General features: G+C 34.8%; 1 protein-coding gene across 1 annotated transcript in view; it reads right to left on the bottom strand.

Annotated features, from left to right (window-relative positions):
• Positions 1-488: 488 nt before the first annotated feature.
• CERT1 (ceramide transporter 1) overlaps positions 489-13,712 on the bottom strand; it is a 48,023-nt gene continuing 34,799 nt past the window's right edge. Inside the window, exons 6-11 of the mRNA XM_019610196.2 lie at positions 13,122-13,229; positions 12,190-12,328; positions 11,212-11,295; positions 5,340-5,497; positions 1,991-2,083; positions 489-677 (exon numbers count right to left, since the gene is read on the bottom strand). Coding sequence (XP_019465741.2) covers positions 504-677; positions 1,991-2,083; positions 5,340-5,497; positions 11,212-11,295; positions 12,190-12,328; positions 13,122-13,229 — 756 coding nt within the window. The 3' untranslated portion in view covers positions 489-503. The remainder of the gene's footprint in view (positions 678-1,990; positions 2,084-5,339; positions 5,498-11,211; positions 11,296-12,189; positions 12,329-13,121; positions 13,230-13,712) is intronic.

Here is a 13,712-nt window from a genome sequence, read left to right as displayed (position 1 = left end):
TTTTTTTACAAGAGCAGCATGCAGGCTGTTGTTCATCATTGGCAAAAACACATAGCTAATGGTGGTGACCATGCTGCAAAATAATGTTTTGTAGTTGAGAATTTGCTCTACCAAATAATGTTATTGTGCTCTTTGTATTTGTTATAGTTTCATTGGAAATAAATAGGAGGCATTACTTTCAAAGCAACCCTTACACTTAATGCATGTTATCCCTATTTGATCCTTGCTGCTGTTATTAGCAAAATAAACTTCAGGGCAGTAATGACGTTTTGACAAATACCTGCAGTGTTTGGTATTCCTATTTGCACATGTACTTGTTACAAATAAATTTTATGCAGAATTCTAAGATATGTAAGAATCAGAAAAGACAGATTCACTTAGGTTAACATTTGTGCTGTAGTCCACATAAGCTGTGAAATCAGCTTCTCAAAATTAGTGTTAAACAGTACTTAAAACAGTACTTGACTTTACAAATACCAAGAACTGAATTCTACTTTTAATTGTCAGGAGATACACCCAAGGAATGAGCATAGGTCACTGAAGCTTCCCATGAAGCGCCCATCATTAACACATTTTTCAAGCATCAGTACCTGTTCTTCCATTTTATCCTGTCTATCAAGAGCAGCTTCAACAGCATCAAAGAATTCTTCTTCATTAATCAGACTATTAGGGCCCTCCTAGAGTATAAGAAACAAGAACTAGTTTAAAACTTTGGAGACATGAGAGAGCTCCTTTTAAATTTAATTTTAGAAGTATATGTATGTACTACGAATGTAACTGATAGAATTAAATTCTTCCATATCCATAAAAAATTCCATATTTTTACCAATATTCTTAGACCACAATTCATGTGAAAACTGTGCTTGTTAAAGAAAGTTACTCCCTCTAACTGTAACATAGGAGGTAGTTATGTAAACAAGGTAAACAGGAAACTGAGGAATCGTCAACATACTTTGACATCAGATTTTAGCTTTAATTAATATACATTTCCTCTTTAAAAATGCTTACAAAGTGTCAGAAAAGTAAACATATTAACATAATTGCACAATTAGACTGCTTCTGAGTATTCCAGTGTTTCAGATAAAAATATAAGACAAAAAATACTGGGGATCATTTACTTAAGAATTCTTGGAAAGAATAACTTAACAAAAAGAAGCAGGTAGAACTGAGTACTGAAAACTCAAGATAAGACTTAAAATGGTAATTCAAGAAAACTAGGTTGCTGTTATTGTACTGTAAAATAAACAGATCTACCAAATCTCAAAAAACTAAAATGGATACCTGAGAGAAGCAGCAGTGTTCAAATGTCTATTAAGTATCCCATATTGTTACTATTTCTCAATTTTGATTTTTAAGCAGAAACAAGTATGTGATTAATGCCATAAAGTCAAGCTCTTAAAAAAAAAAAAAAAAAAACACACACAAACTGCACAATAGGTGCATTGGCTTGTATTACTTTTCAGAAGGTGGTTTAGACACTGTAGAATTTGAGTAAATATCTGAGGAGGAAGCTTCTGAAATACACAATTTAACAGCTGAAGCAGAATCTTAAATTCACTGCATTTATGATCACATTTGAAGTAACAGAGACAAGTTAAAAATTGATTTTAGTTTAACTTCAGATTCTAGGACTGCCTCTGCCTTTAGGGTTTCCGTACTTGTATTACATACCTATACAGTTGACCCATTAGAAAGGAAAAGTATAACTACTCCATATAAGCAGTATCAAATATATTTAAAAAAAATATATCAAAATTCACCAGAAATATCAGTAAATGAATTACTCTAGACACAAGAAGGACAAGATGAAGATTGAATTTCATTTAAAAAAATTAAGGATAGAAATTTGTCATCCAGTTTTCAAGTTGGAAAAACTGAGGTGGCATGTATACTCTCGCACAAGCCAATCCCCTTGATTTACACATACAATCATTTAATAAATAAGCTTTCAAACTCCTGGCTTTAAAAAAAATGTAAAGCAGAAATGCACCTCATAGTCTGGTCCTCCAAAGTGGGACTTTTTCTTCAGTTCTGTTAGAGCATTTTTATATGCTTCTTCTGTTCTTCTCCTTTTTTCTATCTCCTGCAAAATGACATGATCTTTTGATGCTGAAGGAATGAAATGGCTGATAACAATACATATGCCAATAAATAGAATGATCAGTATAGCTTTATTTTTTTGTTTGTTTGTTTTTTTACAAGACTTCCAGAGCCATCAATTTTCTCATTTTATTTGCATGCACACACTGTGTGCATTCATATATACTCAAACAAAACTTGGGAAGCTAAGTACCTTGAGGAACCCCTTCCCACAGAATCAAAGAATCATAGAATTGCTCAGGTTGTAAAAGACCTTGAAGATCATCGAGTCCAACCACAACAAAGAAGAGTGTGAGCAAAAGAACGTGTGTAGCAAAGAAAGTGTGAGCAAGTAAAGCTGAATAGGAAGGATGATTTAGTAACCAGGGACACAAACAAGACTGATGCGTTTCTTTTTTTCTTTCTTTTTTTTTTTTTTTTTTTAAATAAGTCGTGCAAGAAACTACTAGACCAGCAACCAAAAATTAAATATAACTATAAATGATTCATTGAGGGTCAGACCTGCTAAGTAACTGTTTGAACTGCTCAACACCGTTGCTCAGGCAGTGATGACAAAAGGATGAAGGGTAAAACTGTTGAAATGTGAACTCGCTGAATATAGTGAGATACTAATGAGTCACTGCATGTAAGTTTCTATCTGTAGTTAGTTGGCACAGGATCCAAGTGAGTCATTTCATGAATTCCAAGCAGAGACTAACAACTCAACATCATTCTCTCATAATAGGTGTATGACTGTATTAAAGCCACTAATTATATCTACATTACATATTTTGAATAAAGATGTAGTGATGCTGGAATCAGATTAAGCCTAGCATCTCCTCTGCAAATTTTCTCCTTTAAAGTATATGTGAAAATAGGCTGAACTTCATTATCTCACAATATTTACTTCTGTCTCAGAAGACATTCATCTGATGATAATGCAATGCTTTTATATCAGATCCATAGCTGTAGAAGACACTTCTACAAACTATATTGAGCCACTAAAGCAATGTAGTGAAAAGACAAAAAATTCTTGTGCAGATATAAAAACATTTCTATTAGAGAGGATGCAGGGGACTCTCTATGGGAGGAAGTCAGGGCTCATGTCAGACACTGCCAGGTCCAGACAACTCCAAAACAGACTCACTGCAGGACAGTTAAGCCTGCCAGCCATATAAGTGACACTTTTGAAAAAAACAACAAACACACACACACACAACACACACGCGCACACACACACACACACACACACACACACAGAAAAACCCCACAAAACAAAACAACAACAAACAAATTAAAAACCCCACACCGGGAGAGAGGAGGAGGGAACAAAAAGTAAGAAACAGCAGAGGGAATGTCAAGGCCAGAGGCTGCGGTGGTGCTTGATGGCAGAACACATATCCGTACTGCAGCCCGTAGAGGACCCCCACACACTGGAGCAGATAGATGTTAGCTTAATAAACTGTGGCTTACGGAAAGCCCACGCTGGTGCAGATCATTCCTGACAGAAACAGTGGCCCACAAATGACTCTAGTCCATATTTCCCATTATTCCCACACTACTCAGGGCCAACAAGCTTACCACAGCAAAGAACCTTTAAATCTCGAAGTTTTGAGAAGTCTTTCCTATTTAATTTCTGGAAAACCAAGTTCTGACAAGATCATGATCCTCTTTCAAATGTATTTACTCATGATATGTGAGGCAATCTGCATATGGCATACCAGTAACATGAGAACTAAAGGGAAATTCAGTTTTGTTAACCACTTGCAGCTAAAAAAGTGCTTTAAAATTAGTCTAGTGACTAATAACTGATCTAAACTATCTTCTATATGAACATACTATTCCATATTAAAATACACAAAACTTTGGACAAGAGAAATTCATTTCATCCGTGCTCTAAGAAAATTCTGATTAAGTCTGTCTGCTCATTCAAGAGAAAAAAGTTGCTGTCAAGGGACTACCAAGGAGATGTCAAGAAAACAGATCCAGTCTCTGGTACAAGGATGAAAAAAAAGAGAATAGATACTGAAATATTTCTGATTGGATATAGACAAAGACTTTCAGCATAGCATTGTAAGTTTCTCTGTAATGACAGGTGTACAGAACAGAAAGTTGTGCAGTCTCCATTTTTGAACACTTGAAACCAGACGTAATAAAGCCCTGACTACCCCAGTCTAATTTCAAACTCTCCTTGCTTTGGGCAGGAGATTGGACTAGAGATCTACCAAGGTCTCTTCCAATCTGAGTTATTCTGTGATTCCATTAATGAATTTCAAGTCTTGGATCAGATACAATTCCACCAACTACTTAGACGAATCAGAACCAAAAAGAGCATTGTCTGAAGTATCAAAACAGCTAGATAAGCCCAGACCTTTGACATACAGACAAAGGACAGCTAGAGACAGGTGCAACGACTAAAATGCAGATGTATTTTATCTGAATGCCTTTATTATTTGAATCATGTACCACTAAAATATATAAAGTACCACTATAATATATAAAGTAAGATTTGATATATGCCATATGTAAACATGCTAAATTAAAAAACAAGAAACAATGGTACAGAACACCAGGCAATAATGGCAGGCTGACAAGATTGTAGAAGACAAAGCCTGAAATACATCTCAGACATGCTTCCAACACATCTCATCTGAAGAAGAGATTGTGCATTTTGAGTTGCTATAGTGGTTGCACAGGATTAGTGCGAACTATTATTGTCATCAGAAAAACAGATAACACCACTAACCAAAAAAAATTAATCAACTAAATCATGTTTTCTATTTATCTCTTAAAAGTGAAATAAATGATGATCCCTTTAAAGAGACCTTTACAGTTAAACTTTTAAAGAATAGGTTGTTCTCAGTACTGTTACCATTTTACAATTAAGCATTTTGGATTTGCAGATCATTCTGGATACTGTGTGGATATTCATGTCTCCTTTAGAAGGCTGCAAGCAATAATGTATTATATTAATGCTGTCAGGTTCTCTTCGGATTTTAAAAAAATAATATAGAAATCCTAGTTGAACAAGGGCTGCAAAAAGGAAGTCTACGATGAATGCTACTGTATCAGCAACAGTCAAGATGAGGCTTTAACATTTTGTAGGACTAACAAATAATGAAAACACCTAAAATTAGTAACTGCTATACATAAAAATACAAATAATGCCTGAACTAAGAAGGTTAAAAACAGTTGTTGAAATTTCAAGCTGAATAAACTTCTTTTTTTTGTAAACCAAAGTGAAAGGAAAACAACCTTACCTTATCTACCCTTTTTTGCCAGCTTTCTTCACGCTTTACCATGAGTTCAATGCAGTGAGATAGCGTAGCAAGGATTCCTGCAGTAGTTGCCTTGAATGTTATAGCTTCTCCTTTAAAGTCTATGCCATTAATTCCTTTGGGTGTCACATGTGGAAATACTGAAAACAAACATAAACAGCTGCCTTTAATTCAAGTGAGCATCTTAAAAGTTTATATTACAATTGTTTGAATATACTGCCTAGAAAGTTGATTTCAAAACACAAATCAAAATGTGCTAATTATTTGCAGCTATCCACAGGGTAAGAAAAGAGATTCAAAAGGAAGAATGCATCCCTTCAGCTTCATCTTGCTATACTCTATTTCCAGTCAGCTTGTAATGCTGTATTACTCTGCGCTCTGCAAATCATGTAGGTGGAGGGAGTGGTAATACTTCGTAACAATAGCAGTTTGAGAGCTTGAAGTGAGGCCTAAGACAGAGAAACCTGAACATACCTAATTCAGTACTGAGAAAGGAAAAATTTAAAAATGCAATCAAAGCCAAAATGTCATATTGCTCTAAGCTGGCAATTATAGATTTTAAATCCAAAAAGTAAAAATGTATGATTTATATAAAAGTATGAAATGTGTGGAATTATCCAAGTATTGTGGGTTTTGCAATTCCAACTACTACTTCATGCTGTCAACCAAGCCATCTGTTGCTAAGGCTATTTAAATAACTTAAAATGCATGACAAAAAAATACCTATTATATGTCAAACTTACATATAGGTTGACAGAATAACATATCAAATACTACACATTAATGCTATAACGTATTAGCAAGCAGAAGTAAACCCCTGTTGAAGACTGAGCTCAGCAAGCTCAAGTACCTCCTGCTATGCCATGGTTAAAGCTAGTGACTTGTCAGCTGGGTAGTGCATTTTAAATTTTTCTTTGGTTTGTCACTGTGCCACTGTTATGGTTTAAAAAGCTGAAATAAATATTTATGTTACGTTTATCCAATAACTGCCTGCATGGGCAAAGCAAAACTTTCAAGAAGCTCTGTTCTTACAGGGAAGAGAAATGCAATTGCTGTCCTCTGATAGTAGAATACTTGGGGAACAGAAAGCAAACATCATATGGTCTTAAGCAGTGGTGTAAGCCTCCAGAGGCTTTATATGCTCTTCTTTCACAAGCAATCAAACTATTTTTATTTCAAATACATGATTACAGACCATACAGTTCTTCATACTCCCCAATAAGCACACATGGTATGGTAAAACACAGCTTATTTTTTTATTCCATATCAATGAAGAATACTCCCTAACAGATGAAGATGATATGGGGCTGGAAAAAAAAAAAAAAAGAAAAAAATTATGTTTCAGAAATAATAACAAGCAAACGAGATCTCCCTCCCTCTAACAGCTGCAGAGGGAACACGGAGGAGGCCGAGACTTAAAGCAGTATAAGCTGGTGAAGAGGCAATGCAGTGGATTCACTGTGAATAATGGAAACTAAACAACAGCTTCACATAAAAACTGCATTTTTCTTTGAGAACTGCAATACCACTAATTTGTCCTCTTGGTGTACAGCATGTTCACCTACAAGCTTACCAGCAGAGCTGCACTGCTTTATAGACCTGTTTTTTATTTCAGTACATAATACTGCTAGACATAATACTGCTGAAGAAACATCTACCAGCTGCAATGTAGAAAATTCATTTCACAGATCTCTGCTGCAGTTTGTTAGTGTAATGCAGCAACAAAGACTCATTTCTCAAAAAAAGTCAGCTTTCGTTGAATCTCATTACAACTCATTAACACTTGGATATGGTTTTGGATATCATGTATTTTCAGTCCTTATTCAGTGACTAGTCTCAAAGCAGCAGTGATATGTAAGCCGTTTGAAATTTCATTCAAAGTCAGCCATTTCACCCACTGTACAAAACACTGGACAAAAATGAACCTGCAAAGCTTATTCCTTTGAGGAGAGGATCACTCAAGAGATTCTTTATTGTGTACAGGGGTACTCCTCAGGAGACATTTTTCTTCCCAAAACGTGTCTGAAGAAGACCACAAGCCCCAGCTCAGAAACAGTTAAGGTTCAGAATATTAAGAATATTTGTCAGATTTTCTATCCGTAGAAGCCGAACATCTGATTTCTTCTCTACACTTCTTTTCTACATCAACTACAGGATCTAGTGTCTCAAGCTGAAATCTTCCATCGGGACATCTACAGGTTCAAGTTCAAGGATAATAGTAAAAGTTTTCTTATTGGAGCTGCTCTTCTAGCATTCTAATCAAGCTGTAGTCAACTGAAAAAAACTCTGCAATGATTTTTTGCCTACATTAAATTCAATTTCAAGATTTTGAGTCAAGTGATTCCTTTTTAATTATCCTATCTCTTAAGCATTTTGCTTTACTTCTGAATCATCTTCTCCTTCCTTTCATGATAATGATTTTTTTTTTTTTTTTTTAAATACCATGCTCTTTAGCTGTTCTGCACCTCTACTCTTTTAGGATCAATCAGCTTTTACATCTTGTTCCTCAGTTATGGTTTTCAACTCTTCCCCGGAAGTCTAAAACATAACCTGTTTGGTAAAATCCATTTTCCAGTGAAATGGAAGATTATTTTTAGAAGATATTAAGTACAAAAACAAAGTTACTTTTTCTCTTCCATTTTATGGCACTTCTGCAACTTATACCACTATACTATTTCTACCTAAAAAAGAAGCGGGTGGGAGTATTACTTATTAAGTGATACCTATTGTTGATCTCCTGTGGATGGCAGTAGGATTAATAGGATTAATTCTCCGCTAAGAATAACCTCATTATTTCAGCAATGCGGGTGAATACTCTTCTTGCATTTCAAGAACAAAAATTCACCACAAGTCCCACTGTATTTTATACGGGTTATTTCCTTCATCCTACATCTCCTATGTAGTTCTATCTTCTGTCTTTAAAGAGGTTCCCACAATAGGTTTCACCCACTCATTTAAATTAAGCTCAAATCCACTCATTTTCCCAAGCAGATAGATGGGAACACTTCTCAATCAAGACTCTCACATTCCTAGACTACAAGATTCCAAATGGTAAACACACATCAGTCAGGCACTCCGTTAGCGTCTCGATACAAATGACCATTGTTTCAGTTACCAGATTTTCCAACTGGAAAGTGAACAATAAATTTGAATACCTTCATTGCGCTCTAACTCTTCATTAAAGGTTCCTAGGAAACACAGAACAAAAAACTTCCCTATCCAAACACGGTATCTTCATTACCAGTATATGAATCTCTACAGTCATGCTAACTTTCTCCTCCCTACTCAGGCACGGTGTAGAGTGGAAATTTCAAACGACAATGAGAAAACAGTTCCTTAAACAAATTATAAATCTACTGGTTTGAGCACAAGATACTAGGATCCTGTGTGAAGACAGAAGTTGGACTTGATCCCTGTGGGGCTCTTTCAACCCGGGATATTCCAAGACAGCATGAACTTTTTAATGCGTTCACCCCTTATAAATCATATAGGTATTGAAAAAAAATAGAATGAAAATCGGTTGTTAACAGAATTGATGGAAAGTAAATGTAGCAGAAACAGGAATCATAAACACTGTAATTAGAAGTTCTGCAAAAAGCAAAAGGTTGCAGAAATAGTGACCTATAGTAAATGAGTTTATATATAAAGATATCCATCCGGGACACCCAACAATTTCTTAGCAGAGACATTCCTGAATACTTGATAAAGATTTTTTTTTTCCCAAGATGAACATAGATACATTACTTCAAATTCCTCTTAAGCAATGATAAAAATAATGGACATCACTTTCCTTTTAAAATTTGTAACATTATCTGATGTACCAAAAAAATATACTTTCCAAATGAAATTTTACATATTAGGTGTGCATATATGGGATATATATCAGAGTAATACAGATATGAAAAAATGTTCTAAAGGTAAATTAAGCTGAAACTCCTACACCATCCTACAAAAAGTTTGACAGATACCTCTTTCAAAATGAATCATGCCATGTAATTAAGTACTCAGTAATGTTTAAAAAAAAAAAAAACAACTTCTTATTTTTTCTGGAATTTGTTCTAGTGATTTAGAAGTCCTCAAAAATGTAGACTCTTTATATATGGTTGGTGAAACTGCTAGACTTGCTTACCGGTCAATATTGCTTATATTTACTGACAAGAAGCACAAAAGATTTATTCAGGAATTCGAAGTTATACTCTACTTAACCTCTGATGCCAGCATATAATTAATCCTTAGCAGGGAAAGCACTTTATATCACTGAAAAATCAGTTCATATTATTAATTCTGGAAGTATGTTTATAGTGCATTCCATTACCTCTATTTCTCATTCCTCATTACCTCTCTTTCTCATCCCTCATTACATTATGTTTTGGTGATATTCTAGAAAGAGCAACTGCATAGTGTCTGACTTGGATGGAGTTAACTTTCCCCACAGCAGCCCATACAGTAGTGTGCTCTCTGTCTGTAGCTAGAATGCATTGACAATGGCTGAGCAGTATGCAGGCTGCTTTTCCAGCCCCTCAAAGTCAGTACGCTGGGGTGGGCAAGAGGTGGAAAGGGGACACAACTGGGACAAATGGTCCAAACTGATGGTATGGAATATCCCCTCTGGTATGACATCATAATCAGAAATAAAGTTGAGAAAGAGGAAGGACCAGGGGAAGCTATCAGTATGAAAGCATCCCTCTTCCCAGGTAATGCTATGCGTATCAAGTCCTTGCTTCCAAAGGCATGGCTGACTATCCCATGCTTATAGGAAATAAGCAATTCCTCCTTTAGCTTCTGCAAGGCTTTTGCTTGTTTTATTTTTCCTTTCATTAAACTGCTCCTTAACTCAACCCATGAGCCTGCATTCATTATATTTAGTTCCTGTTATTTTGAGAAGGAGTGAAAGAGCAGTGTGATGGAGCTACTGGAGTTCACTAGTGTGAAAACATCAAAAATACTCAAATACAAAGAAAGCTGCAAGACATAGGAAGGACAGCTCATTATAAAGAAAACAGTAGACACAAAAAAGGCTTATTTTGCCTCCATATTTTCAATTCCTTTATGAAAGTGTTTAAGTTTAAAAAAAAAACAACACTTTTAAGTACTTTCTTTTAAAGACTCCACCTGTTTTGAAAGAGAGCTAGCATAATTTAAAAACTCTGTGAACCAAGATCTAGTAAATACCTAAACCATCAGCATCTAGTGAACAAACACTGAAGTAATTTCAGTCAAGAAACAAGAGAAAGTATACAAAGAAAGCAAAGAGTTTTTGAACATATATATAACTTCTGGCAGGCCAGCTGTATGAAGATTTTCCAAAAAGGAGGACCTGCACGAGTCTCGCATTTACTGCATGGACAGAAAGATAACTATAATTAGATCTTCTAAGCTAAGAATTAAAAAAAAATTATCAAGATTTTGTTCATCGTATCATTGAAAAATACAGTTAAAAAGTGGTGAAATTATGAGGAGTAACAACACTGACTTAGTCATAATGCAGCCACAATAGTTGAAAAAAACATACAAGTTGACAACGGTAACAAAAACAAGAATGATTATCTGCTACAACTCTCAGTTCCCAATATTTTAACGACACAGCTGTTCCAGCAGAATTTTGTAGAAGTGACTTTGAACACAATAGGAATTATCAGCTTCCATTAATAGCTGTGTGAATTAAATTAAGCTTAACTCATGACAAATCATGAAAAACATCTAACAAATGATAATTTTAAAATGAACAAGAATTTCCTGTAACAAACTTGAAATACCATTCCTATAGCTTTCCTCTCAGACAAAAGCATAAATATTAGTTATATAAGGCTTATCATACTATTCAAGTGAATTTTCAGTGTTTAGACGTACTTACACTTTTCTCTACTGCTGTTACTGTTATGCAAAAAATCCCCATCAGAACGCATTGTAGGGAAATCATCTTCATCATCTTCTACCACTGAATTAGGAAGAGAAAGATAATATGTTAGGGAAGAAAGAAAGCTGTTCTAATTCTTCAGTGCATAAGAGTAAACTAGGAGCACTCTCACAGCTAAGCAGCACAAGATATTTTTCCTATAATACAAACAAAAAGTCATGATCCTCTTGCCTTTTTTTTTTTTTTTTAAATCCCCATCAGAACCACAACGTTACTATGAGGAATAATTATGAGATTTTTGGTCAGTGTCGAAAGGAAGGTTCTTTTATAACTGATTACACAAATGAACCACAATTCAGCTCCTCTATGCTAGCAAATCTGCAAAACAGTGGGATTGTTTGTATCTATCATTTTCTCACTAAAAAAAGTTTCAGGACTTTCTATAGTGAGAGATAACAAACCTAAGGATAAATAATAAATGCCCCAAAAAACATGTATGAATACAAAAACAAGCTGCACTCTGAGAAAAACTATTCAGATATACAGATATCCTCATCTGGGTCTACTATTGCAAGTGACACTCAAGTTGTACAGTATTCTACCCTCAGTCAATACGCTTCTGAAGAATACAATATGGTAACAGTTTTGCTTTTATGTAAGAACATACTGTTCCTATCAAACTAATACTCAAATGTTTTTTCCCAAATAATGGTAAGAAATGTAGTTGTAAATTAACTTGATTACATCTCATAAGGGTAAAAAAATATTGTTGTATAACATCAAGTGCTTAAAAGATGTTTTTTTTTTTTTCCAATGAGCTTATCAGCTGCAGGTTAAGAGCAAATTTAAGCAGTTTTTAAAAGGAATCTGACTACTGCAGTGCAAATAGTTGAAATTATTTACACAATTACAAACATTCCTTACAGTATAGAAATTTAGATTTAAGGAGGTCAGTGTTTCCAGTAATAATTTTACCTTTATCCCTCTGGAGTTCATCTTTGGAAACTGCATCTGCACAAGCATCAAAATATTTCTGTAAAGTATCAACTTGTCTACACAAGATGTCTCTAAAGGTTTCCATTTCTGCAAGCTTCTCACGTAAGCTATGGCCCTTCTGAAAATACAAGAGAAAAATACTTCAAATGCTTCTAAATATTCAACAGTAGTTCAATGAAAAAAATGAATTTCTGCAGCCACAACAAACAAATCTTTCAGGTACACTGATGATCTTTCAGGTATCAACTGCTAAAAAGTACTGTCAGTGTTCAAAGAGCATGATTGTAAGAAACTATATGCAAGTGTTCCTCATTTTTTTTGCTGGTCTCAACTTTTCCTCTCTGTTGCACTTGCTACTTCAGAGCATCCTAAAAAGCTTACTAACAATAGCTTTGCTTAATCCCAAGTTTGCAACTATTTGCCTGAAAATAGTCAGCTCTAGTTTTCGTACTGATCCAGACACTTTTCTAGCATTGCTCCTCATCTGCTCCTACAAGAAGCCATGTTACTCAAATAAAAATGTTAAACATTTTAGACTCTAGAAACTAGAAAAGTCATTCGAAAATTGGTATTAATAATCAAACTTGTTAAATCACAGAACCAGCATATCCTTTAATTTAGAAGACCTTGTATGCTCAGGAGTACACTGGGAAAGGCTAAATTCTCCTAACAGGTTTGATTTCTCTTGCCATCAGAAGATACTGTAATTTAAAATAGACAACTGCTTAACGGCATGTGAAAGCTTTCTGTATAATATGTTCTTTATTACATACAGAATTACACAGTAAACCAAAAAGTTAGTACTCTTTCCTCTAGTTGTGTGAGCAAACCTTCACATAATATATCCTTTTCTCTCATTTGTTTAAGTATCTTTTTTACACATCCATACTAAGAAAACATTACTCACTAACCTTGAACGAAGAGGTGGATGTTGCAGAATATCCACTTGCTCCAGAAACAAGAGACACCATGGAGCCATGGCGGCGTAAACTTGATTCTGATCCGTAGCCGGATTCAGTCTAAAAAATACAAACCGCACAAAAAACAGAGTGAGGTTTTAAATATGAAAAGAAACCATAAAAGCAATTAACATCACTTCCTCTAAAATCTTGTTTCTTATGACTATGTATTAGAAGCTTAACTCAGATTGTGCCTGCAAGTTTAAGATGTTGATTTAATACCTGTGAAGTTAATACAAACCTATTTTTTGTTATCATAATGATGAGGAAAAACAGTAGCTACCCACAACCTGTTATGCATCCTCCGAAAGTACCAAAACCCATGTATCTAAGGGTACAAAAATTTGGAAACTTTTAATTACTTTGGTATCTGTGATCTCCAATAAGCAATCTTCACACAACATTCACAAAATGTACAGTACTCTACAGTTATGCAGAGTAAAGATGGTTCAGTATGAAGACAACCCACAGTCTCAGTAAACCTTTCCCACTACTGAAACAATGATTTTTTTTTTATTTTTAAAAGCAAAAAAAAATTAAATA

The sequence above is a fragment of the Meleagris gallopavo genome, chromosome Z (genome assembly GCF_000146605.3).
Source record: "Meleagris gallopavo isolate NT-WF06-2002-E0010 breed Aviagen turkey brand Nicholas breeding stock chromosome Z, Turkey_5.1, whole genome shotgun sequence".
Classification (NCBI taxonomy): Eukaryota; Metazoa; Chordata; class Aves; order Galliformes; family Phasianidae; genus Meleagris; species Meleagris gallopavo.
This window is presented reverse-complemented; position numbering and strand designations above follow the sequence as displayed.